Source organism: Drosophila willistoni (genome assembly GCF_018902025.1).
Source record: "Drosophila willistoni isolate 14030-0811.24 chromosome XL unlocalized genomic scaffold, UCI_dwil_1.1 Seg141, whole genome shotgun sequence".
Taxonomy (NCBI): Eukaryota; Metazoa; Arthropoda; class Insecta; order Diptera; family Drosophilidae; genus Drosophila; species Drosophila willistoni.
The window spans coordinates 14,902,828-14,930,715 of NW_025814052.1; the positions used below are offsets into that span (position 1 = coordinate 14,902,828).

Here is a 27,888-nt window from a genome sequence, read left to right on the forward strand (position 1 = left end):
ACAACAACTTGATAAAGCTCACGACGAAAAAACTTAATTTTGTTTAAAAATAGCGTATGGATATGCACATACGCAACATAAAGAAACGAAACCGTTGCCCGACAACAGCGCCTAAAAAGCGGCAACGAATAAACAAACTACAACAACAACATTTTACTTTTTATTGTAAATCTAAACCAAAAAAAAAAAAGAAAAAAAAAGAAAAATGAACATTAGCCGCATTTTGTCTTGGCAACCGCACACACACTCACACACACACACACACACACACACGTATCCATTTGGGCATGCTTCTCACGTAGCGAATGCCGCTACTACCTATTCGAAAAATGGTGAAGAAGGGTGGGGAGCGGAGTGCGGATTGGTTACTGGTGTTTTGTAGCTAGTTTAAATGCTCAACGCCATGCCATGCTCATTTTTTAGTGAAGTTTTATCCAAAACGACAAAGTCTACGACATGTACGTGCAACAATACAGTGAATAGACACAAACACACATACACACACACTCGCAGAAGGAAGACTCAGAAACCCAAAGACTGACAACACGGTTGCTGTTGTTGTTTTTACGAAGAGGGCGCACCATATCCATTTAGATAGATGATGGTGCACAACTGTTAAAGAGAGAGGGCCAAAAAAGGAGCAAGAAAAAAAAAGCGCCTAGGCATATGCAGCAGCTTTTTTCACGTTTCACACACCTACCATCGCACACACACACACACATGCCCGTAAACTAGCGAAATTGTCAGATTCCTGACATCGTCTAGCATACTGAAAAGCAACATTTTTGTTTTCCATTTTAAGTGACAGGCAATGAATTTCAAGTGCTCTTTGGCAAAAAATTCGCTAAGGTAATGCCAGATGATTTTTTCTTATTTTCATTTTTCAGTTGCACTAACATTAATATTGGCCAAATACAAACGAAAATAAAAGCCTCCAAAATTTTTATTTAAAGGCAAATTGTAATTTACGTAAGCTAAAGTGTTTTAGACAGAAGACTGAAACAAGTTTTATCTCAGACTTTTGGAATTACTTTTGCCACGATCAAATCGTATAGAGCTACAAATTATAGCTGAAAATGGTAAACTAAAAATTATTGAAAATTATTTTTGAACCTACTTAGGTTTGGTATAAAAGAATGTAAATAATTATTATTTATAATCGATTGGAAAAAAAAATATTTCTGTCTTCAGTTTATTAAGTTACATTTAAAAATAAATTAATGAGCGAAAGAACCGATAACTATGCTACTGTTGAATTTGGACGATTGATTGATAATAGTTGACCATAGACTAAGCCTTTATTTGAATAAAAATTTGATTCGAGTGATAGACGAGATGAAATGATAAGAGCAAAATGGAAATGCATAAACAAAAGTATGGGTTAAGCAGTTTCAGTGAGAGAGGAAAAGAGAACAGATTGAGGTTATGCAACTCAAATATCCGCTTATCTCATGCATACACATGTTACATATAGCACAAAAATGCAAATGTATGTAGATTTCACTGTAATTGTATCTTTAACTGCATTAGGTCCCTTACACACACACACACACCCACGCACAGCGAGAGGGATACGTGGATGTGGAGCTGCTTAATGAGCGTGAGCTTGTATGCTATCTCAAAAGTAAACAACACGAACAGCACAACATGGCGATGGCATGCACGTGTGGTGTTTGTGTGTGTGTACCTGCATGTTGCCTCGAAAGTGTACACAAATTTGCATAGATCTGAGACAGCAACCACAGCAACAGCTCACCTGGGTCAACAACGAGGTTAGACAAGGATAGTAAAGAAAAAATCCACATAAATGTAAAAGAAGACAGAACGTGAGAAGTAGAGAAAGTTATCGATAGTCATCCGACTTAACGATAATTAATGTACGCAATAGATATTCCTTGTATCGGTTTGTTTCTGTTCCTTTTGTGCTTTATAACTAGCAGAGGACACTTAGAGCTGAAAATTAATTACATAACCCAAAAGAAAAGGCTGCAAAGAGAAATGAGTTACATAAAAATAGCCTTCATCAATCATGTTTGACCGCAAGAAGTGCAGAGGTCTCTGGGTCGGTCTCTGTATGTAGTCAAGGACAAGCGTTTCGTTTCATTTCCTTTTTTCTCACCGCCCCCTCCCTCTCTCTCTTACTCTGTCTCATTTTTGGTCTTTGGTGCAAATATTGCGCAATTTGTCGTCATTATCCAGGATATTGAACCTCATAATGTGCGTCGACATCATCAATTTGAAAATGTTGACGCGCATTCAGTGCAAATAATGGCGGTTTCGTTTGATATAAGTGAGTGGGCGGTTGGATGAGTGGTTCAATACATATAGAATACATAAATTTTAAACACGAAATTAAGGGAAATTTTGTTGAATATTTATTACATGGCATAGCAGTGGAGTGAAAGAGAGAAAGAAACGATTACTTATCGATAACGTGATGGAAAGAAAATAAATTCTCCCCTTTTCCTATCATAAATTCATTTCAGGTTTACGCAATACATAAACATAATTTTTGCTGTTATTAGATGCAAAAGACATTTAATTAATAAATTGATGGTAAACAAACATCTGACAGTGAGTAACAAAATCGATTTCCTCAAGCCTTATACTTTCGGTTAATCGGTTCATCATCGATTGATGCCTTTTTTTTGGTTTGTTGTTTGTTGTTCAGTTGCCATTTTCTTTTCGTTTCTTTTCCCATATTTTTACTCCGTTTGTCGTTGTTTTTTTGTCTGTTGTCTTATTTTGTTTCTCTTTTCAATGGCTTCCACTGGTTTTACTGGCAGACAGAATTGACAATCATTTTACACTTGGTAGGATATTATGTAAATTGCTTTTCATATTTGTGCAACATTTAAATTTCACACACACACACAGGGAAAGAAAGAAAGAAAGAGAGCAGGAGACACCCTGTATAAGCGGATGACAAGTGAAAGGCAAACGGGTAAGAAGGGCACGTAAATCACGACTCTGGCTGGTTGGCAGGCTGGCTGGATGGCTGGATGGCTGGCTTGCTTGGTGGATGGTGTTGATGTCAAAGTAAAGGCCTTCAAGCCTCAACAACGCCAACATCATTATAACCCAACGAAACCAAACCTCCATTCCAACCAACCAACCAATGCCTGATTGAATGAAAGAGTGAATAAGTGACAAACTGACAGACTGAATGAATGAAAGCATGATGTAGACAGCAGGCTGGCAGAATGTTGCCAGGGCATCATCACATTGCCGTCTACAGGGAAAAATTAACGATGCGTAAAAAGTCCTTTTGGTGACTTTTTTATATATCAAAATATATACATACGTATATATAAATTTTTTTTGTTTATACTTGCTTGGTAAGTCTCACCATCTATCTGACTGTCTGTATGTCTGTGTGTGTGTATATATGTATGTATGTAGCAGTGTTCAGCCTTGGCGCTTCATTTGATAGCCCCAGCAAAATGAAATCGCAATGTGTCAGTTTTAATGGCTCTGCAATTGCCGCAAGCGCTTGATGTCTGTCTCCAGCCTCCTCATACTTCTTTTTTTCTCTCATTCTCTCTCTCTCTCTCGCTCTGGGTGGGTCTTTCTCATTTGCCATTTCTATCTATCTATCTGTCTATCTATCTGTCTATCTATCTGTATACTGAATGGGCCAAAAGAATAAAGAATATAAGGAAAACGCAGAGAGATAGAAAGAGAAAAAGAGAAAAGTACAGGGATTTGGTAGGTAAAACGGATTGGGTGTTAAGTGCAAAAGGCCCACAGTAGCAGAAATGGCGGGGGACAATTCGTGCAACCCAATCCCGATCATCGCAGCCATCACAACCGACTGAAGCCACCGTCTGCAATTAAGCCCAAGGCAAAGGGCAATATGCAAGAAAGTAAAAGATGCCAAACATAAAAATGTAATTTACACCGACCAAGGCAATGGGAGGGAAAAACCAGAGGGCTGGAAATATGGTACAGTGCAGAGAGTGATGGCTGAAGGCGGGAGCAGGAGCAGGCAGACGGGCCCACACAACTGTCAGTGACATAAATATTATAACAGCCGATAAAAACCGTAAACCGTAACTGAGACAAAGTTAATTAAAAACTGCAGTAAATCAATCAATTTGCAACAGCAGCATCAACAGCAGGAAATTGAGTTATCAGCCAGAGAAAGAGTCAGGCAAGATAGACAGAGAGACAGAACGACAGACAGACAGCGAGTAAAATGCAATACAAACAAACACCTTAAATATTTATAAATAACAACAAATTGTCGAAATATTCCAACAAATGGCCCCAACAACAATAACTGCAAATAACTAATTGAATTTCAATTGCAATAAATGTGACAACAACTAAACAAATCAAAATATGCATATCACTCATACGCCTCGTGGGGCTCAGAATCAATTTAAATTTTAAATAAAAAAAGTTTACCCCCTAAATAAGTCGATTAAAATATACAAAACATTCGAAATCTGAAACGATATTGAGATTGGAAGCTGATTGTACACAGGTAATTATTTTTTTGAAGCCCTTCAACTTGAGCTGGATCTCGAAACAAGTTTTAAAATCGTTCAGTGTTTCAGTTTCTACAAATTTCCCCAACCAGAAGATTATTCAAATTGTTAATTGATGCATTATTGCCTGAATGACTGCCAACATGCGCTCTGCCATCACACCATATTATGCATGCGAGCCACATATCGAATCCGTAAAAATCCTTGTGCAAATTTGTTTTTAATTATCCTCTTACTGCTGATGCATTAACTCACCTGCAAAGAGAAAAAAGAAGAGAGAAGAGAGATAATATTAGAACATTTTTTCTGATGCATAAGTTGGGATTAAATCAAACTGTGAGGATGGAATATATGGTATTGTGGGTCAAGTGTTTTATACAAACAAAATTAAGTTCTACAATTTTTATCACTATGTATTCGTCGTCCTCACAGTATATTAAGTTATTTCATTATTAAATGTCGCATCTGTGAAGATTGTGCAAAAGAATGAGTAATGTGTCCTGCCTAACTCTCTGCATCTATCTGTCTGTCTATTTCCCTTTCTCTCTCTCTTTTTCTCTCGCGTTATTACTCGCTCCCTCTTTCTCCATTTTTCAACCAGTTTTAGAGTTTCTCTTTCTCTTGTCTCTCCCGGTTCCCACTTACCGAAAATGCTTTGAGAAATACCAAACATTGTATGATGCCCTCCATGGTATCGCCTGTGAGGCAAAATGTCCCAGTTAGATGACGTCCCTTGCGTCCCACTGTGGCAGCTGCCAATGAGGCATGGACCAGGGCACGCTGCTGTATGGCTGCACCCACAACTTGGCCACTGGTTCCTTTGCCAGCAGCAGCTGCAGCAGCAGCGGCAACCACGCCGCTGGTTAGCATTCGAGGCAGTGGAGCCGCTCGCATGAGACGCTCCAGCGAGTCCATTTTTCTCGGTTTCTTTTTTCTCTCTCTCTTTTTTGTATTTGTATAATTATTATTATTATTTTAACTGCTGTTGTTGCTGCTGTTCCCGTTGTACTTATTGTAGTAGTTGGATTTGAAACTGTTTAAATTGCTTTTATTGTTTGTGGTTTGATTGTTCTTTTGAATTGATTTCACTTTGTTTTTCTTGTTAATTGTAATTGTTTTAAACGTTTTGTTAGTATTTTGCTCTCCTTGTACATTATTTTCACCGCACATTTTTGTTCAACTGTAAAATATTTGAATGATTTTGCAATTTGGTTTTTGTGTTCTTTTTTCAGTTTTTTAATTTAATTTTTTTTTTTTGGTTTTGCTTTTCGCTTTTTATACAATTCATAAATAGAAAACTTATAAGAAGGAATTTCGTAAGAAAACCAAACGGATATGTTTGATGTGATTATCACCCAGCAATCAAATTTCAACTGAGACTCAAAGGCCAACTCAAGAAGCAACGAAGACAACACGAAATCAGACGAAGTAGAAGTAGTAGGAAAAGATGACGAAAAAAGAAACAGAATAAGAACTATGGAAAGGGTTGGCAAGCAAACTGAAAAAACCTTTCTGTGTCATTGTGCGAATGACTTGAAACATTTTGTTTGTTATTTAGAGCATTTTCTTCATTTCCATTTTCAAATCCACCCATTCCTTTATTTCTCTCTCACTCTTTTTCTATATCTTTCTCCCTCACTCTCTCTCTCTTATGCTCGCTCTCTCTCTCTCTCACTCACTTACTCTCTTTCTATGTTTAGCTATCTCACTCCAGCTGACCGCTGACTGGGGACTAATAAAATTCAAGTTAAATGGTTGTTAAAAATTTATAGCACCCAGTCCAGAAGTCAGAAGCCAGCCTCAACCGCCTCAGAGAACAGTTTCCGCCGTGTGGCAATTTTTATTCTCAAAGTAGAAAACAGAGGAGACATTTCTGGTAGCAAGTGAAGATATATATTTCGCTTTCTTGTTGGCAGAAAATACAGGCGACAATAATGTCAAATTCATATTCATTGCTAGAAACGAAAGAATTTTGAAAATCAATTAACGAAAAATTTTATTTACCCTTTAAATCATTTCCTTTGAAAATTTTTAATTTTAAATTTCTAATGTATCATTATTGTTTTCGCTGGAATTTTTTAAATTTTTGTCGCCCAACACAAATGTTCCGTCTTGTTCTCTCTATACCTTTCTCTTTGTCTATCACATTTCTTCTTATTTCTATTTTTTTTTTCATTCTTTTGGTAGCATTTACAGTTACAGTTAAATTTAGAGTTGAAGAAAAATATGCATACAGCTGCTTGACAGTCGACAGAGAGAGAGAGAGAGAGAGAGAGAGGCAGAGGAAGTAAAGTTCTTAGTCCTACTCAGCTCAGTTCTTGGCTCCTTCCGTTACGCTTCAGGCGTAATTTATCTGCCAGGCCACAGGATATACACATGCACACAAAAACACACACACGCACATACACACTCAGCATGCAAAATGCTGAGAGAATAAGAGATACTGGAAGTGAGAAAGAGAAAAACAGAGACGAGGGCATGGCTGCTGTCAACAGGACTCGCAAAATTTATGCAGCAGCATCAACGTATGGCCAAAACAGGATGAGCTGACTTTCTACGTACACACACATCACATACAAATATACAGTATATGTTTCTTTCTACGTCTTTGTGTGTATTTTTGTGTGCCTATGTGTGCCTGTAAATGGCTATGGTATAGTTGGCTTGCTTGTAAGCAAGTGTATTAACTGCAGCTAAATCAAACTTTTTGAAAGCCAAGCTATGAATTATTTGCCATTGCGTGTCTCCCTCTCGGTCCTTTTCTTGTACAATTCTGTTCCATGACAGGATATTCCTTTTGCCATACACACATTACTCTGTTATACCTGCCTAGTCATTGTGTCCAGTAGTACATCATTTTGTCTACGAGTAAATTTTAGCAAAAGGAGCAAATTTTTTTTCTATAGCATACTTTTTTGGGCCCAAAGCAGAAAAAAAAAACAAAACAAAAATACAGAACAGAAAAGGTTTTCTGTCTTGCCATTTGACTTCCAGGCAGGTGAATTTAATAGAAAAAGTTCAGGAGTAAACAAAATACAAACATACACACACACACAAAATCATACGCCAAGGAACAAAAAAAAAAGGGAAGTGAAGCAAAAATTAAGTGAAAATAATAAACCCTTGGGCGGTAACAAGAGCAAAACAGACAACAAACACACACAGATACATGACCAAAAGGGCAAAGTGCTTTTCCTTTCCCGCACTCCTCCCCCACACACTAACATTTACTGAAATAGGAGACAGTTAATTAAAGGTCGTCTTTAGGCTCAAACGAGAAAATAAAAACGAATTTCTTGTCTGTGATTAACTTATCAAATTAAAATGCGATGCGTTATCTTATTTTTAATAATTTCAAAGTAGTTAATGTTGCCTAACAAAATAATAGACATTAGATGCTGCTTTACGCATATAATCATTGCAAAATGCACTAATAATAACTGCATAATAAACATTGCAACCTGCAACCAGTTCCCTTTTACGTTGCGTGGCATTTGACAGACATTGCGATATATAATGGATTTCACCATTAGTTAATGATACTAAAGTTTTTAATGCCCAATATAATTGCCATAAACTGTAATTAATTGTACAAATCTGATTAAAAGATAGAAAACAAAAACCAATTCTTGCTTTTACTTTAATAAATCTTTCTGATCAAAGAGAGTCGGAGAAAAGTAAGTTGTTGTAGAATGGATACTTGCCTCATGATGATGGCACCTAGCAAAGTTGGAGCCAACTTTTAACTTTGTGTGGCCATAGAGGGGGCCGATGCTGGTAGTGGGGTGAAGTGGGGTGGGTTGGTTGGGTGGACAAACTGAAAACTTTGCAAATGAATGGCAAGGCATTGAAATAATGAGCCGTATTTACATTTCAAAGCATACAAAGCGGCAACAAAGCATAAAAAAGGGATAAAAGCAAAACCGAAGAGCAACATAAGCAAAGGGCACTGAGGGATAGGATATAGCTGGATACGGTAAGAGGTATAGCCGGATAGGGAATGGAATTGAAAATAGGATTGTGTGCATAGAGTTGGAGGTAAGGGTGAAGCTGGAAGGGGAGTACGAGGCAAGAGGATTGGGGACTAAATTTAGAGCCAAGCATTCTTTGGCCTGGGGATTGCATACAATTTGTTTTATGGCCTGGCGTGCACATTAAACGCACACTTAATCACACGCATACGGGGGCGTAGCGTGAGACGCCCCCAATTGCAGACCTCAGCATCAGCAGTAGCCGACATTCCATTCCGTTCTTCCTAGCCTACCAACCTAACCATTATCCAGCCATAACTAAGGCGACAAATCAAATTGATTTCGTTTTGCTTTTTGTTTTTCCTATTTTATTATTTCTTTCTCTTTTTTTTTTTGGCTTCCCCCCTTTTTGGTTCTTGGTGTTGCTGTTTGGGGTGTTCGGCGTTGCCTTATTAAATCACTTTTGTTACCATTTGAAATGTGCTAAACTTGGCCCCACCAAAAACCCATGACCACACCCACTTCTCCCACGCGTTGTATATGTAATATGATTCTCGCATTTTTTTTCTCTTTGCCTTTTTTCTTCGTTCTCAGTATTCGGTTGCTCAATTTATTGGCAGATGCGGCAGCGGCGGCATCGGTAGGACATCAGCAAATGTTGAAAGTAAATGATATTTGTGGGCTTGTGGCTGGCTTTCTTGGAATTATGCTTCAAGCTCGCTGAGTGACTGACAACCAAAAACAACGACAAGAACAAGAACAAGAACAACAACAGCAACAAGCAAAATAACAACAGCAAAACAAACAATGCGAGTCAGATGACGCCACACGATGAGACGGCATTCAGCCACAAGCAAATTGATGGCAAGCAGGGATGAGAGGCGACTCTGTTCTGTCTGTTCTTATTCTGCCTGCCTTTGGGCTTGTGTGTAAATCAATATAAGACCTGCCTTATAGCCCAGAACTAAGTGGCGAGGGATTCAGCACAAAAGCGCCGAAAAATCTTTGCTTAAAGTGAGAACCAAAAATAAATACAAACAAATAAATATTATTAAGTATAAACATGTAATATTTTGGTCACAACCTCATTCGAATCATGATTTTCATTTAATAAAAATCAAAATCATCGCTAACATTCAGAAAAATTATATTCATCAAATTAATATTTTGCAATAACTTTGTGGCATATGAAAAGGTCATTGGACAGACACAAAAAAGGAACTAAGTCACTTCCATAGCTTCAAATAAATTTCAACATTTTCACAACGTTTTCTAGGTTGATGTTAATTGTGTTTACATTCTCTGTCATATATAGAAAAAGCTTACTAACCACCTATTTCATTCTTATAAAATAACTGTTGGGATTAATAGAAAACTGTACGCTTTGGATTACGTATAATTGGAGATGGATTATAATTTACGTGAAATTTACGTGATTAGTTGTTGAACTAACTGAGAAAATATTTTGTATAAAAAGTTTAAGTGGTGTGAAATTGATAGGTAAAAAGTTAGTTTGTTTTTTCATATAGTGTATTTCATTAGTCGACGTAGCCGACAGGAAAAGAAATGTGCAGTGTTTAGGGCAACCCTTGACATTTCAGCGGGGCATGTAATTCAATTTGCACCTGCAACAGTGCAACACCTCCAAAAGGCAAAGCAGGCGGAAGTAAGTGCAGTAACTCCCTCCCCCTTACGGGTTGTCGATTCTCCCCAATTACACTAAGAACCAGCGGGCCGGGTTAACTTCGGCTGTGCTGCAGTTTATATACCCTGCTAGTTCGTATTTTACTTTTTTCCTACTCCTACATTACTATGTCCCATCCGGCGAAATCCGATATATTAAATTCCAGCAAGAGCCTAATATAGTTTTTTGCGTCAACAGCCAAGAAGTCTACATTTTGAACTCTACGTTTTGATCAAGAATTTGTACACTTCATATGGTCGGAGATTCTTTTTGCAAGGGTACAAAACCATCACTTAACCAGAGAGAATGCTCAAGTGGTTGACAAAAAAATAAATAACTAAAGGCTGTATAAAAATGGGAAAAACAGAAAGAATTTACAGCAAATTATTGAGTCAAATCACACTTTCGTTTTATCAACACTCACACAGAGACTAAAACACACACCCAAGGAGCCAAGGCCAAAATTATATATCAAATTAGAAACAACAACAGACACAACGGAGAACGGGGAATACAAAACGAATCGAAATTTTTTGAAAACAATTGTAAAAATTAGCTGAAACGAATAAACTGAAGAAGTTCAAGAAGCAATATGCCCATGACACTGCCATGTGTGTCAAAGCGCAGCACACTGACCCTGCATTCTGATTGTTATGATAAGCGTGGACGTAAAATTTATCTAGAGCCACCAGCTCCAGCTATGCCACTAGAACCGGATATTGTATCCTGTGGAAATCGTGGCGGCGGTGGTAAATTGAGATCAGGTTCAAAGCAACAACAACAGCAGCAGCAACGACGTACTCTGCCACCTGGCACACGAGCACCAGGTGCAGTGGCTACAGGAGGAGCTGCTGCTGCTGCTGCTGCTGGTGGTGGCGCACCTCGTGGATCTCTAGCTGGAAGTCGTCGCAAATTCGGCAATAAGCCGCCACCGTCGCAAAAACGTATTGAGGGAGCCAAAGCCACGTTCTTTCATGTCCAGGGACAATCATGGGAATCGAAAGGGTTCGCTCAGTTGGATGCTGTAGAGGTGGAACGTATGCGTGCCACCCGTCCACGAACAGCTGAAGAGAAACTGTACGACCAGGAGCGACGACTAGATGAGCAGCGTCGTTATAATGAGGAGGCAGAACGCATACGAAACTATTTTCATGATATTGACGAAGTGCGACGCGAGAAGGAGAGGGAGAAGGAAAGAGAGCAGGATGCTCTGGCCGAGGATAATATCGATGAGGGAACGCGTACAGAGGCTAAGCGTGTACAGGTAGGTGGGTATACACTCATCCATCGAACAATCGTCTATTAGTAAACATTCTCGTTTGTGGTCTAACAGGTCCTTCACAAGGCCTTAAATTCACGATATGAGTCGGATGTGCGTGTTAAAGAAGCAACGCGCGCCATCAATGAGGCAAAGTGTAGTGCCATGTGGACCGCCCAGATACAAGAGCGTCGTCTTCTCGATCGTATTAAGGCCAACTTCGATGAGGAACAGAATAGCAAGAATAACGAATATAATCAATCCAAATGGGGCACTCTTGAGCAAAGGGACTTAAATGAGACCGAAAAGCGTATGAAATTCGGCAATGCTGTTCGTCAACAGATAAGTGATCGTGAAAAATTACGCTTTATGGCTCAAGATCGAAGTCGTGACGAGGCCAAACAGGTGCAGGCCGCCATCGACGAATTTAAACGTTTCGAGGCCGAGCAGTCCTTGCTTAATAATACACGTAAATCGGCCTATCGTGATGAATTGCACAAGTATATTAAATTGCATAAGGACTTCCGTCGCCTGATGTGCGAGCAAGAGCAGCGCGACGAGAGGCGTGCCTATGATTATGTTCTCGAAAAGGAAAAGAAACGCAAGGCGGATCGTGCTGAACGTGAGGCTATTGAAGCCGATCAGAAGCGTAAACGTGATATATTGTTCGCTGTGCAGCAGAAGATAATCGATGCTAAGGATAACCGTGATGAAATGCGTTTCCTTGCCGAACGTGAACGATTGGAGCGACGGTATCGCGATGAGGAACGTCAAGCAGCAGAAAAGGAACGTCGCCTTGTGACCGAACTTAAGCAAGCGAATCTGGATCAAATGGAGCAGATAAGCAAATTGAAAGCCTGCTATTATGTGCAACGTGAAAAGGAATTAAAACAAATTCTCAAAGATCGCAATAAATTTGAAGAGGAGAAAAAGAAAGAAGCCGAACAGCTGCTCGCCAAGAAGGATGACCTGCGCACTGCAGTGGCCATGCAAATGGAGGAGCGCGAGAAGATTCGTCGCCGTGATCAGGAGGAGGAACGTTTAAATTATGAGAAATCACGGGCAGCTGAAGCTTTGCGACAGAAAGAGATCGATATGGTAATCGCTGTTAAATTGGATGATTTGGCCAAAAAAAATTGTCTTCCAAACGTTACATTGCGTTCGCTGACTGGACGATTGACTTATGCGGGTCAAAAAAAATTGGGCGCCAATTTAAGTTAGATGATGATTTTGGGTTTTGCTTCCATTCGTTTTATTTCATTCTATTCGAATATGCACACACACACACACACACACACACGTGGACACATTCGCACACATTTGTTTAGATGACAATGCTTTCCTCTACTCAAAGTCTCCATCTCTACCCACACCTCTTGAAAAAGTGCGGCATTAAAACTTAAAGCATACTTTTGTGGTGGTAACTTTTTTCTCTTTTCTTTCATTTTTTCTTTTTTCTTGTTTTTTTTTCATTTTCTCTTTTTTCGTTATTTTCGTTTTTTTGTTCCGTCATTTGCAGACTTTTCAACTTGAACAGCAACAAGAACAACCAACAATAATGGGGCATCATCATTAATTTGGTGGATAATATTTTAGAAATTTTCTGTTTGTTATATTTAAAGAGTCAAGTGATTTAAAAGGGGGGAAACTGAGGGAAAACGTTAAGGATAGGAGGATGATAAAGCATATTAAGCATTTGGCTTTATTTTTATACACAGAAAATTAAATAAAAGTAAATTCGAGGCCTTTGTCAAGGGGTATCTCTCAATACACACAGAAGGGGGTCATTTAAAAGGACACAATAAATTATGAAAACGGAATTAGGAAAAAGAATGCCGAATGGGTCTCTCATCAGCTGTAATTTGTGGTATTGGCCCCTATTCACTCTTTCTTAAAAGTGGGGATAAGAACCGTGGTAGCACAATTGCCTCGAAGTTAAGACTTTTTTAATGGGCCCCTTTTTGTAAGGGAACTACGTTCATGAACTATTTTAACATATCAACAGAGAGCGGGAGAGAGGGAGCAAGGGAGGATTTAGACAGAGTGAGAGGGAGTGAAGTTCAGCAAAAAAGTTGCTCAGAGAAAAGTTGCTTCATTCGTTGTTGATTAATTGAGTTGGATTTTTGGCCTAGTCTTTTTGCTTGCTTCTTCCATGCTTTCTATAGAAGCTAATATGTCTTGTTGTCTTGATTAACCAGACAAAACCATCACAGCCCAATCCGACCAAACAAAAACCTGGCCCAAGCCAAGCTAAGCCAAGCAAAGCAAAGCCTAGCAAAGACAAAAGAAAGCCTTCCAAAATGAATGATTAACGAGAGATGAGTTTGCTAGAATATAAAATATGTTTAATCCCATAAATGGGGGCCGTTTTATCCGTACCCCACACCCTCTCATGCTCTCTGTCTATCGTTTACAAAATCATGAATAGGGAAATATTGCTAAGAAACACATATATGGATGTATAAATACTTTGTTTTAAAGAAAACAAAATGAAAAGACAAAAAACTATGAATTTGCAAATCTGTTTAATGATGCATGTGAAATGCAAATATTTGCCAAGATGTGGCCTTTATGAAGCTACTTGACAACCCTACCATATGCACAGATACAAATACCAATACAAATAGACACATACACATGGAACTGAATGTATGTATGTGTGTGTCTGTCTGTATGTATAAAGGATAATTGCCCATCATCCCGCATACACAAAAGGGGAACAGCAGCTGCTGGGCCAAAGGCTAGCGAAATCCGTAAAAATACGCACACCCACCCAAATCATCCACCCATATACACGCACACACACACATAGAGAAGTATGTACGTATTGCATGCGTTTGTTTGCATGTATGTATGTGGCAAAAACAAACAATAGTAAAACTGATTAAGTCGGAAAAACCACATCAAGCTAAACGATGATGAAGAAAAAGACCAAAAGATTACGAACAACACACACATACACTAACACAGATTCACATACACGCACACACACAAATACACATGGAAAAATAAAAGCTAAAATGGTATAACAGAAGCGGGCCAAGAAATGAAAACGTAGCAAAAGCTGAGGGTTGAGGGAAAGGGCATTTGGTCGAAAAAATAAAAAGAATAGAAAAAATGGGAATAAAGAACAGAGGACACACACACATACACACACAAACATACACAAGGCAGAGTAACAAAAGCGGAAAAGGGAGCAGAGGAAATAAAGAGGAATAGAGGGCAAAAATACTACCACATATATACATACCCTCACATATATTGAATAATTGAAAAAGATTTAAAAAGATAGAGGGGGAGGCAGTAAGGGAGAGAAAGAGAAAAGAATAGAGAATATGGTAAGGCATGAGGCTGGGCTGGTTGGCTGGTCAGGACTGTGACAATTTGTAAGATATGATAGTAATGCTCTATGACAACCAACCAAAAGCCCAGACTAAGAGCTGAGCGCGGTTGAGGTTCAAAAATGACAGCAAAATTAGTCATTGTCCTCGGCTTCAGCTTCTGCCATTTGCATAGACCTTCCAGCTATGTGAATGTGTGGTGTATTTGTGTGTGTGTGCTGGCAGGAGGTACAGATGGGTGTTTTGTTTGTTGTAGTTCCCTGACAATTATGTACAATTTACTTTGCATAACACTCGACAGCAGAGCTTGGAAAATAACACAACAAAACAAGAGGAGACAGAGACAGAGACAGAGAAGGAGGAAAGAAATGTGGTTGAGGTCAGGTAGCAAGGGGGTGAATGGAGAGAACCACCAACTAGTTAACATATCTATGAGAGACAACGTCCGGACTTTTGCATTAAAATAGCTTTACCTACTATACAAAGGACATTCTAGATCTTGCGACACACACACAAAGTAGACTTTTAGAAAAATACAACAAACCGAAAAAAAAATAGTTTGACCAGTAAATCTAAATAACTTTCTGAAAACTGCTTTCTTATGCGTTTCAATTAAGTCAATTGAAAACTTTCACGTTGGGCGCCAGTACGAGCCAAGAGAAATATGGCAAAGTTGAAAGAATAACAAAGCTTCGTTTGAAAATTTTTGATCTGAATAGTCAAATAAATGAAAGTGTTCCAACGACTTACGTTTAGAATTTGGATTCCATTATGTGTTTTAAAGAGAGGAAAATTAGAACTTTTCTGGTTTTACTTATAATGAGAAATCTTACTATTTAGTAGTATGGTGCGTTTGCTGTGATGTACAGTTTTGCTGCTGCAAAAAATAAACAGGTTACTTTGAAAATACGAATAATATTATCCATAGAGCGAGAGAAAGAGAGCGAGAGTAGGCTAAGTGATAAGTGAGTGGGGTGAGTAAATTAGTTAGTGAGAGGAATAGTGACGAAGAGATAGAGAGAGAGAAAGCTAGTTATACGATATTGTCGCTGCTGGCTGCTTGTGAGACTGCGAGTGCTGAATAGTGGTGAATTAAACGAGCAGAGGTGATAATCGTGAGTATTATTACTTTTATAGAGACAAATGGAATGAAATTATGAAAAGTTAAACCAAAAAAAAAAAAAAAACAGAAATAAATGCAGTGCAAATTTTTATCGGTAGATATTTAATTTTTGTTTTTTTGCTGTTTCTTTTTTTTCGTTCTTTTTCTATCCATTTTGATCCATTTGTCATGGTTTTTTTTTTTTTTTTTGCTAACCTTGTGTGGGGTAATTCTCTTTGGGCAATTTTGTGATTTTGGTTGCATATTGTTCGATTTTGGCTGAATTTGGACTTTGATTAGAGAAGACTTTTGATTAACTTTTGATACTTTTGGTTTTGTTTTTGAGATTTGGTTTCAATTTCGGTGCAATTGTGAGAGTTTTGAGTTGAATGAGAGATGGTGGATTTGAAGGATTTTTGGTGGTGGTTGTGGAATTTTCAAAATTTCTCCGATATGCTATAGATGCGTTTAACGCTCACGCACTTGCGTCGCAGACGCTCGCATTCAATCTCACGGAAATCAGCATGCGATGATGCTATTGCCAGGCAATTGGAGCTGGCCGCCGTTGATGATGTAGTCGATGATGCCGCACCCTGTGTATGTGAATGTCCGCCAACAACACCGCCAACAATATCATCAATGGCAATGTGATGAATGCGGCGAGCAGATGATGCTGCACAAATATTTGGCTCACTTAAGGCTCCGCCAGTAATAGTTGCTGCAGTTGTTGGTGAATTTCTGCTACTGCTTGAACTACAAATATATGAGTTATTCCGTTCGTGTAGATAGTTCCCTTCCTCCTCGTCGTCCTCCTCCTCAACCTCGTTGCCGTCGTCGTCGTCTTCCTCTGCCTGATGCTGCTGCAGATCCCGCTCTTCCTCTTGATAATCCCGATAGTGTTGCTGTTGCTTATATTTATTTTCCTCCTGACACTGACTGCAGATCTGATCGTCGTCTAAATGCCGATGATGATAGTGATGCTGATGTTGATGTTGACTGATAATCGCCCGTTTTAATTCAACGAGAAGGGCCGATGTTGGAGCAACTGGCTGAGGTTGGCAATCGAAGAGGCTTGGTGTTATCTCACCCCCACCACCGCCGCCAGCTGGAGCAGTATTTGTGATTGACAAAGGTTGGGTTGTTATCACACCCAAGACACTGCTAGGACCAGCTGCTCCAGTCTCTGGATAGATGCGATTATCCGATGCAGTCGAACTAAATTTAGATAGCAATGATTTGGAGCTAGCCTTGTTTTTCAATTGCTGTTGCTGGAGATAGTAATAATCACGGGGTAATGATGATGTAGCATGTGCCGGATCTTCTGGATCGTAATAGCCCTGACGATATAGTCCGGGTGTGCTTAATGAGTGTGGTTGTTGCGACTGTTGATACGACTGCGAATGCGATTGTGACTGGGATTGGGACTGTGATTGCTCCTGATCGTATGAATCGCTTATCACGCTGGCTGTTGAGGCTGTGGGTGTTGTGGAGCTGGTTAATGATGACTGAGAACCACCAGCAGCAGCTGCTGCAGCGGCGGCAGCAAATTGGGCACCCAGCAACGGAGTTAAGCCGGCCAGGAATTGTTCCTGCTGCTGTTGCTGGCGCTGTTCGTCTAATTCGCGGCGATATGCCTCGATTTGATCGCTGGGCGATGGGGTGTTGCTATGAATGCAGCCTTGAAAGAAATCCAATGCTTCGTATAGGATAAAACACAGGCCCAGGACAAGAAATGTCTCCATCATAAGTAAATGCTGACAGCCATTTGGCTTAATAAGAGAGAAGCAAAAGCGAGAGCAAAACGTGAAAACGAAACGAAAACGAACGGAAACGAAACGAACGGAAACGAAACGAACTGTAGCACGGACCGTAAGTTTATACTCGCGCTCACTCACTCGATCTCCTTTCGCTTGTTTTGTCGCTTTTCGCACGATTTTTCTTAACTTTTTTGTGGATTGTTTTTTAGATTTTCGTTGCTTGAGTTGATTTTTTTCTTTTTGTCTATTTGAATTCAATTTGTTTACTTTCAACACTTTGCCACTTCATTTTCATTTTTATTTGCATTTTCATTTCCATTTTTATTTAATTTTTTTTGTTTTGTTTCTCTTTTGTTGGCGTTTTAATTCTGCTGAAATTGAGAATTGTGAGCATATTGCATTTTTGGCTTTGTGTTATTCCAATGGGAATTAAATTCCAATCTCTCTTTTTCTTTTGTTTTTGATATTTTTCGAGTGCGTCTGTGGGTGTGTGTGTGTGTGTGCAAAGTGAATCATTGTGGTATTGGAACACAGCAAGCAAACACATACAAACCACATATTTATTTATACATATTGCTTCTATATACAGATAGTTACACATACATACATATATTTAAAGATCGCTCGTAATGGAATATAAGTATATTTAGGTTTGCATTTGTTTTGTGGTTCATTTGTTTTTAGTAGTAGTTATTATTATTATCATTATTTTTTTTGTGCTGTAAGCCTACAACATATATGTACATATAGCGCAATTTGTGCGGTGGTGTATGTATGTGTGTGTGTGTTTTTTTTTTTTTAGTAAGCATCGAACGAACTAAAACTTTAAGAGAAAACCATAAAACAAGAAGCCAACTTTGTTGCAGAGAAGGGAGACAAAAAGAGCTTATCGATAAGACCACAAAAAACACTGTATGTGGCAAATGAAAAACTCATAAAATTCTCATATAAATGAGTTTATATTCTACCATTTGGGACCATTTCCCTCAACTAAAACAAGTCAAAGACTTTAACACAAGCTGAATTAATTTAAATAGATACCGCGGTTAAAGTGAAAGTCTATGATTTGAAAATTCTTTCATTCAACATATTAAATAGACACACACATTGGCGAAGACTACTTCTTCTTAGGATACATACACATCACTTAGATAGAAAGCAGCGCTACCTCTTGTGAATAACTACTTGGATATGATTTTTTTATAGTCTGATTCGCGAACGATGGCAAAATTTGTGCTTTAACTTTCATTTTTAATCGATTTGCATTGCAGCACAATGGAATTTCCAGACAAATTAAATATTTGCCCAAAAATATTTTGTTTTCTGTACGTTCTCTTGGTTTGAGTTCGTTGGTTTATTGTTGTTGCCATTTCAATGGTTATTCTTTGGTTGCACCATTGAGGATATTTCGCTTTTTATTTATTTTGTTTTTCCTTTTTTTTTTGTGTCTGTTCCCGTGTTCTCCACACCACTCTTCTCAATATCTGGTCACCGCGTTTTTTTTCTGCCACTGCCTCTGGTCTATAGTGCTCTGTGCCCCACTTTATTATGGTCGTTTGAATTTGTTTTTCATGGCAAAGGGGCGAAAGCGGAAAGCGGAAAGAGAATACGAAATACCCCAAAATCTGCAATAGGAAAAACTGAAAAACTGCTAAACTGGTTGGCTGCTCAGTTGGTTGGTTGTAGTAGCAGTTCCCAAAGCTGCCATTGTTTACTATAAAGCTTGTACTTTACACCCTGCTGTCATTATTATTACTACTATTATTGCCGAATTGTTGCATTGCATAGATTTATAGAATGTGGCCATAGCAAAAGAGTTCTACATAGAGATATACATATACATATAGAGAAAGAGAGAGAGTGAAAAAGATAGAGGGAAAAGGAAAAAAGGCATGCATTGCACAATTTGTACCTTTTAAATAAAATTGCAATGAAATGTCATAAAAAAAAAATTTAGAGAAAACAGCGACTTTAAATAATTTAATTGAGAACAAATCGAAATAAAGTCGCTTTAGGATAGTCATTTGCGCACACAAATGTCAGTCTATCTATATGTACAGATATACTCTACATATACAGTAATTCTAATGAATGTTAGTTCATCACTTAATAGGTATTTTTAGTTTTGAATGATAAAGAGAAGCAGATAATTTTAGTAATGCGTAAAGCATTAGCAGTTAACTACAAGTAAATACATTCTCTTAAATGAAAATCAAAGACTGTTGTAAAATTACTAAATTAAAGTTAGTCATAGTCTTAATACATTTCTGATTTACCAATTTTGATTGAAAGGAAATGTGTTCATTTACAACCATTTAACAGCCATAATCATAATAATAAAAATCTTAAGATGAAAAAAAAACAAATTGAAATTGAAACACTTTACAGTACAATACACACATGCACACATATCCGCAAAGACACAGACACATGGAAAGAGGACGAGCGGAAAGCGAGCGGAGACAACGATTGAACCTGAACCCAAATGATGTTACCGCCGAGAAGTGAGGATATACATACATAAATATAGTACCACAAGCCAATGATGTGGAAAAGGGCAGGACAGGCCAGAACCAAAGACAGGACCCAAGAAGAGAGAAAGGAGAACGGAACACAGGGACAGTCCCAAACCGTATCCCTTTTTTCGCCCATCAAAATGCACAACGTGTCGTTATTTATACGTCCTTGCCCCACACTTTCCCTATTCCCCAGCCCCGTAGTCTGTCTTAACTCCCCGTTAAAGCTACAAAGCAGGCCGAGAAATCGAGAAATCGAATTCGGACATTGAACATTGTCCAGAAGGGGAGAGGAATGGCCAAAGTGGAGAAGGTAAGGTAACACAAAAGCAATTCAACCGTAGCATTGACTGCAGTTTTTCTTTTTGCTCTTCTTGTTTTTTTGTTTTTATATATATGTATGTATTTTTTTTCTTTTTGTTGTTTCTATGGATTATGCAACTTGACCAATTGTTCAGGGGCGCGGCTACAAATGGATAAAAACATTTCAAAATGCCCTTCTCTGTGAGACGGGTATATCCTTTCTATCAAAATTTGTTGAAATGTTATGTTGTTATGACATTGCTAAAAATGTTGGAAATTAACCAAATTTGCCAACGATAGTTTTGACAAAATATATTAAAAATCATTTTAGAGGGTATTGAAATAGAGCAACAGTCTTCTTGTTATATATTTTTCACTTCGATTTGTGTCGATTGTGATTTTATTTGGTTTTTTTTCTTGCTTTCGTTTGGTATGTATTTCTCTTTTTTTTTTGTATGCTCTTTAATTAAATTTTTAATGTCTGAAAAGAGGAAGAAAAAGTTTTTGCAACTTCAAACAAATTCCAAGTAATTGCACATTGAAATTGACAGAGAACAAGAGGAGACGAGAAGATTGAGATGGAAGACAGAGGAAGTAGAAGACGAAGGTGAAGGTAGAAAGGAATGGCGAAGCTGCAGCCAGGGCCAACTTAAGGGCACAACATTGTTATGCTCACGTTAACTTTACATGGAACACTCTGAGATGCCTCTCTCTTTCTATCTATCAAATCGAGTCCCTCTTCCGCCCTTACTCCTTTTCCATTATGCTTTGTTTGTGTGTGTGTAAAGTTTTGGCCGAAACAAGCAACAATAACAAGGCAGAACAAGACCAGAGACTGATGTAGATGTCTGACTTTTTTGTGGCCGGAAAGGGAATGGGTGGTTGTGTGGGTGGAGAAGTAGGACGTATTGCACTGGCAGCGGCAGCAAAACATTTTTCAACAATTTAATCATTAAAAGCCATTAAAAGCAAAGCAAACAACACCGGCAACAACAGCTTCAGCAGCAGCAACAACAGATGTGGCAAGGATTTCTTTCTTACATTTTGATTTTTCTCACTCACTCCCTCTCACTCTCACTCTCACTCTCTATCTCTTTTACTCATGTTTAGTTGGGTTTATTTTCCGTTTTTCTTTTCGTTTATGATGGCGCCTTTAGCTACAGTAACAGCTATAGCTACTTGTGTTAGCATTTGCCATCGCATTTCCCTTCCAGCCCCACCCATTTTCAGCCCGTTTGTAATTGCCATACAATGCAGCTGTGATTATGGGTTTCGGCCATAAGAGAGATGGGCCAGGAGTAGCACTCGCAGAGGCAGCAGGCGTTAATTTGATTCTGTTTTTTTTTTTTTGCCTTTGTACTTCGTGTTATGAAATTAAATTCTGGATTTTTTTTTTGTTTTTGTGTTGTTATTCATGACATTTAATATGCCAGGAAAAAAATGAAAAGAAAGACGGAAAGAGTTAAAGATATATCTGTTTTTCGCATGTACATGTGTGGTAAAAAGCAACTTTTATATTTGTGCTATTTCTATTATTTAATTGAGATTTATCCGATATTATACATTGATAATCTGGATAACAAGGTGCATTTGTAGAACATTGGGTTCGTTAAAGGCCTTGAAGAGAGAACGCATCTTTTGGTGGTCATAACATTATTCACAAAATTCCACATTCAGTTGAAACTAATTTGTACAAAGTTTCGGACCACTTTTACAATGCTACTGCAAATTAAGAATAGCACAGATGATACTACATATTTTGAAAATTTTCTCATTTTGGTGTACTTCCTTGGGTTTTTGTTTTTTTTTTTTTTTTTTTGCACACACACACCCAACACAATGAAGTGGATGTGGCCGTTAACAGCAGCAGCAGCAGTAAAACAGCTGCAGCAGTTACAAATTCCAGCAGCAGCAGTTGTACGTAGTACGTTATTGCAGTAGTAGTTTTTAATGCCCTTTCATTGGGCTAAGGGCAAAGAAATTTGCAGCAGCATCTAGTCAGAATGACATATAGTGCACTTAATCAACACAATATACATACGACTTTCTGCACATATAGTTCCGCATATGTCTAGAATATGTGTGTGTGTGTGTGTGTGTGTGTATGTGTGCGTGTGTCCACACGAGTGTAAAACTTTTCAATTTCAATTTTGTTTCTTTTTTTTATAACTTTTTAATCCAAATTTAACTATGTTTCATTTTCTGATTAAAAGGAATAGCTGTCTCTGTAAAAATAACTCTAAATTAAAATTCTTCAGAGATAAGATGTGTTCTCTTTGTAGTCAGTTTTTATTAAATGATTTTTGAGAAAGTATTTAAATTCATGAAACAACTTTTTTTCAAATATGCGTATTTTTGTAGTTCGTGAGATGAATAAAGCTAAACCATAGCAAAAACAAAAATAAAACAAATACAGCTGACTGTCCGTATAATGTTAATTTACCCAACATAAGTGTTGCGCTGCTCGTTATTGTGGCCCCATAACAATGCAGAGTAGGACATGGAGATGGACACGAAAGGAGTCCTAGGCTAGGTCAGGTCATGCTAACCTCTTTTCTTTCTCCCCCTCTCTTGTTGTTGTTGGCAGCTGTTGTTGGCCTTGCCTGCAGCATAAATTTTTAAATTGCTTGCCCCAAAAAGTGTGATGCATCACCTTCTTCGTCTTTTGCACCTCTTGCATGACTACCTCATCTGCTTTGGTCCTTGCTTATCCTTACCACAAATATATGGAAAGTTCTTTATATTGCGGCTTGTCAACTGCAGCAACCTTCACCTTGTACGCCACTCCCACACATAGACACAGACCACACGCACACGCCCAAAACCCCACTCACCAGACAATGTAACCAAAGTGACAGCAATTACAACAAATTTGGCATTCAAATCGAATTGTTCTGCAATTGAATTTATTGAAAACTATTGCAATTTTTCGCATTTCATCGAGATGATAGTAAACAAAATCTTTAACAGGACCTCAAAGTGTATGCAGATTAATTTACAAATGTAATGATTCTTTTCACTTAATGGACACTGAATTTCCTTTCAAGGAAATGGAATGACAAATAAAATGGAATTTCCTTTCCATTCATGAATGCCCATATATCAGTCTGATCCGTGACCCTACCCATCCACTACACACAATCAGAGAGCTCCAGTAATTCATTTAAATGTCTCCACATGAATTTTCATATTTATAATGTCTGCCGCTGTTGCCACAAGGCAGAATGAGCCAGTCAATACAGGGAAAAGAAAAAGAGAGATATATATAGAGAACACCATTCTCATGCCGCTTATTTCACAAAAGGAATTCCTGTGGACCATTTTTCATGCAGGACTGAACTGAAACTGAACTGAACGGTATGGGCAGGGTAAACAAAATGACAAAAAGTATATATACACAATATTAAACCCAATATATGCAAATATATATGAATGTGAAAAGCATGCCATATTGTATATTGAAGGAAAATCGAAAGAATTTGAATTTAAAAGAAAATACATGCGAGATTTATCCCTATAGTTTACATAGTAATCCTCCATATTAAATATGCTTAAATGCAACTCTTTAAACGTACACAAACATTTCGTTCGTTCGGTTCTTGGTTAATTATTTTCTTCCATTGAACCGTGGTGGCGGACTAAAGCACCTCAAGATAAACTCCACAGCGAAGGCGATGGATGCGGCAACGCCTTGAGAGAAAATGTCCTAATGGCTGAGTTGTTTGATTTGCAAATTGAACGAAAACAAAGTTCAAAGCTGCCAAAGCCGCGAGATGGCAAGGAGAGATAGAGAAACGGGCGAACCGCACAGAATAAGAGAACCCAAGAGAGCAAGAGACAAAGAGTAAGCAAAATACGTAAGGGAAAGCAAACGATTAACAAAGCCACTGGCAAAAGGAAGGAAGGGAGCACAGGAAGAAATCGTAAAGAGTTCAATTATTTACTTTGAACAATTTTCTTAAATTGTTTGAGAAACTGTACTAAATTGTTATCGATATTGTTAGACACATAGTTTATCGATATCAAAGAAGGAGATGTTTTTGCCCTCATAGATTATATATGTAAAAATTCTTGATCAGCATGAAAAGCCGAGTCCATATAGTCATGTCTGCATGTTTGTCTGTCCAGCTTAATCAACTAGAATGCTCAAATTTAGAAAGCAGTTGGTATCCATTTGACAATTCCCATGCTGAATATCTTACTCAACTACATTAATTATGTGAAAGAGAAAATTTAAGCAAGTCCGAATGACTAATATATAGAATTCCAACAAAGTAAGGGATGGCTAATAGAAAACACCATCAAAAAGAAAATATTGCACAAGAATTGACACAACAAAATAAGTGTAAAAGACAGGTGGGATCGACATCGTGAGACCCTTTTGAAAAAGGAGAAAAAATGAAACAAAATAAAAGGGTAAAGTATCTAAGTGTGTGAAAGGAATAAAAGATGCTGTCAGAGAATGACGTTAATATGGCCTGATAAGTATTGACATAAGTGAAGAAGACACAGCGAAAGAGAGACAGAGAGAGAAAGAGGCAAAATCAAGTTGAGCTCCAGCGGTGACAAGTGGCAAACAAATATGTAGAAATCAGTGAGTTGTCTCTCTATCTCCTTTTGTTGGGCACTCTTTGGCTATTTGTCGTCTCTTTCTACCTTTCGTTGTCGCCTTCTTCACTATCCAAACCAATTGCCATTTTACAATGATGATGTAATTGATTTTTAAGCAAATACAAATACGTTTTTACAAAGAAAAAGGCAAAGAGAGACAAAGGAGGGAAGACGAGTATGGGTGTTGAATCGGTTGGGTAAGCGAATGGCAAAAGAAATTGTCAAAGTGAAAGAGGCAAGAAACGTGCAAACATCGATGACGAGTGCTTGTTTAAAATCTTAGCCTAACATGCCCCACCCACTAACCAACATCCACCTACCATTCCAAACACACACACACACGCACCCACATATACACATACTAACACCCGCGCGGCGTATAAATCAGGTGAAAGCATAAAGAAATCGAGGAGACTATAACAATAGACTACAGTTTTTATTGATCGACAAGGATCAAGTAATATTTAGATGATTTGATTAATATAAAATGAGATATAAAAGTCGGGATTTCAGCTGTAAATTAAACAGTTTCTAAGTATATTAATCTGGAACTCTTGGTGTGTGCATTTCCTTCTGGAATCTAATAAACCTGTTTGATATTAAATAATCAAATTTGAATATCGGTTGTCTGTCAATTATAAGATAGCGATATCTAACATTAAAACATTAATCGGAATATAGGGTATACAAGAAATCACATGCCAATGAAAGACAGATGCAGGTGAGCCACAACCAAGCATCCAGTTCCTTCAAAGCAAACGTGTGTGTCTATGTGTGTGGGTGTGCAGCCACTTTTGAGTGCTTGTACAACGGGCACGACTTTGCTTTATTTACACTTGGTCCATACATCAACACAAACATTCGACAATAAAAAGAAGGATAAAAAGAAAACAGAACACATAAAAGTTACCCAAAAAAAAGGATGGGAGGAAAAAGAAAAGAAAAAAGGTACAGAAGAATATTTGCTGTTTTTTGGCTTCTCTGTTTTTTTTTTTCCTCTACCAAGAACATAAAAAATGAAAGAAATTAACTTCAACAATTTAACCTTGCCTACTTTTTGGTTGCGTTATCTCAGTGTTTTTCTTTTGTCTTTTCTTTGTATTAACAATCAACTGAATCTTCACCTTTGTCTTCTCTTACTCTCTCTCTCTCTCTCTCTCTATTATGGTTTTTTTCCTAGATGTGTTTTGTTCACCCGTCACTTTTACTCTTTTACAGTTTATTGACTTTAATTGAAACTATCATCAGCAATTAGATTTTTTTAAGCTTAAGAAGATACTTTCAATTGCATTAAAATTCGTTTCATTATAATTGACAAATTTGCTGGTGTAGTCTCTGCTATGTGTTATAAAACACAGAAGAAACAGGAATAAATATCTTTTGGAAAGCAATTTGTCACTATTCATCATTTATCAATTTTTTATTAGGTTCTGCAGACTATTCGCTAGGAGAGTCTTTTCAGTTTCATATTTAGAAAAGTTAGTTTTACAGAATTTTCAAGGACACTTTAAAGAAGACCTCTTCTTTTATACATCCAAGAAATATTTGATTTGCTGTTCTGTGCGTTGACTTTTAAAAATGATTCTATTCTTAGCGGTAATATGAGCATAAAAGTGTATTGATTTAAAACTTTAGTTTAGTTTAACTGAATAATAAGACTATATTTAATGTATTCATTTTTTGAAATGTGTCAACTTTCTCGATCAATCTCATAATGTTAAGTTTTTCCCATCAAAATTCAGAACCATTTGACTACCACTTTGATTCGTGACTATGTTAACTTTAACATGTGAAGAGTATAATATCTTCAGCACTGGATAGTAAGCAAATTATCCTGTCCAACCGAAAGCGAGTCGCAGTTATATCTTTATAACAGATAATATACTAAACGTTTAAATAAATGTATACATATGTATATACATATATATAAATTATATAAGTATATAACTGAAATTATTTTGTTTATATGCATTTCTTATTTATTTATTGTTATGTATTTCCTTTATTTTATTGTTGAGTGATTTGGCAAACACCCATACTCACACACTCATACCCACACACACAAACACATACGCACACACACACACAGAGACAGTCCCGTTTATGTGATTTTGTTTTTATTACTGCTGTTTGTTTTATTATTATTATTTCATTCGTTTGATTTTTTTTACTTCTTTTATTTAGTTTTCATGTTGTGTTCCATTTTTCTGGTTAATCCGTATTTTGATTTGTTTATTTTTTACTTCTTAGCTCTGCACTGTTTTAATTTAAATACACTGAACAAAAAATATTAAAAATACAAGATTCAATCATGAATTCATTTGCATTAGCATAATTTTGGGCGCGCGTTATTTTTGATTTCTTTTCCATATTCGTTATTGTTGTTGTTTTGTTTTTATTTTTATTATTGTTACATTTGTTTGGTCTCCTCCCTTCGTTTATTTTTTTGTGGCTGCTGTTGTTCTTGCGTTTTGTTGTTGATAGGCGTTGTTTTTTTTGTTTTGGTTTTCTTCTTGTTATTTTTTTTACATTTATACACAGTATATATGTAAATTATGTTGTTTTTCCTGTTAATTTTTTTATTATTATGTTTTTTTGTTTTGTTTTGCTTTTTCCTTTTTTATAGCGTTCACGACAACCGCTTGACGCCCGTATAGAAAACAGACTGCAGAAGCCAAGGCAAGATTTATCCCAACAGAACACGGCACACGCAGAGATGATGCCGATGCGAATGCCGAAACCGAATGCCGAAGCTGAGGCTGGAGCCAAAGCCGAAACCCCAAGCCGATGTCAAACGACGTTTGCCGTATAGCGGTAAAATTTGTTTTCGTCAATGGAGCAAACAGTCAGCA

General features: G+C 37.6%; 4 protein-coding genes and 1 long non-coding RNA gene across 10 annotated transcripts in view; 2 read left to right on the top strand and 3 right to left on the bottom strand.

Moving 5' to 3' along the window:
- Positions 1 to 27,888, bottom strand: part of LOC6638028 (neurobeachin) — a 160,205-nt gene that overhangs the window by 58,571 nt on the left and 73,746 nt on the right. The window lies entirely within an intron of this gene.
- Positions 4,082 to 4,980, top strand: LOC124460434. Of its 2 annotated transcripts, none has more exons than XR_006954334.1 (2): positions 4,082 to 4,489; positions 4,555 to 4,980. It is a non-coding gene; the product is annotated as an uncharacterized LOC124460434 (long non-coding RNA). The 2 variants fall into 2 exon arrangements; XR_006954333.1 differs by having other exon boundaries at positions 4,563 to 4,980.
- On the bottom strand, positions 4,687 to 5,422 carry LOC124460433. The gene is made up of 2 exons (XM_047011177.1): positions 5,139 to 5,422; positions 4,687 to 4,748 (listed from the first exon to the last, which is right to left on the bottom strand). The coding sequence occupies exons 1-2, from the start codon at positions 5,406 to 5,408 to the stop codon at positions 4,740 to 4,742; spliced, it is 279 nt and encodes a 92-aa protein (XP_046867133.1). The 5' UTR covers positions 5,409 to 5,422; the 3' UTR covers positions 4,687 to 4,739.
- LOC6638065 (trichohyalin) lies at positions 10,569 to 12,830 on the top strand. The gene is made up of 2 exons (XM_002061136.4): positions 10,569 to 11,412; positions 11,482 to 12,830. Exons 1-2 carry the CDS (start codon positions 10,741 to 10,743, stop codon positions 12,625 to 12,627), a joined length of 1,818 nt encoding a protein of 605 aa, XP_002061172.3. The 5' UTR covers positions 10,569 to 10,740; the 3' UTR covers positions 12,628 to 12,830.
- On the bottom strand, positions 16,221 to 17,799 carry LOC6638066. The gene has a single exon (XM_023175515.2). It carries the CDS (start codon positions 17,592 to 17,594, stop codon positions 16,287 to 16,289), a length of 1,308 nt encoding a protein of 435 aa, XP_023031283.1. The 5' UTR covers positions 17,595 to 17,799; the 3' UTR covers positions 16,221 to 16,286.

What these genes read in the sequence shown, in the direction of transcription:
- LOC6638065 (XM_002061136.4), top strand. Translation starts at nt 10,741, where the DNA reads ATGCCCATGACACTGCCATGTGTGTCAAAGCGCAGCACACTGACCCTG. An exon ending in CAGAGGCTAAGCGTGTACAG is followed by an intron (nt 11,413 to 11,481) that starts GTAGGTGGGTAT and finishes GTGGTCTAACAG; the next exon opens with GTCCTTCACAAGGCCTTAAA.
- LOC6638066 (XM_023175515.2), bottom strand. Translation starts at nt 17,594, where the DNA reads ATGATGGAGACATTTCTTGTCCTGGGCCTGTGTTTTATCCTATACGAA.
- LOC124460433 (XM_047011177.1), bottom strand. Translation starts at nt 5,408, where the DNA reads ATGGACTCGCTGGAGCGTCTCATGCGAGCGGCTCCACTGCCTCGAATG.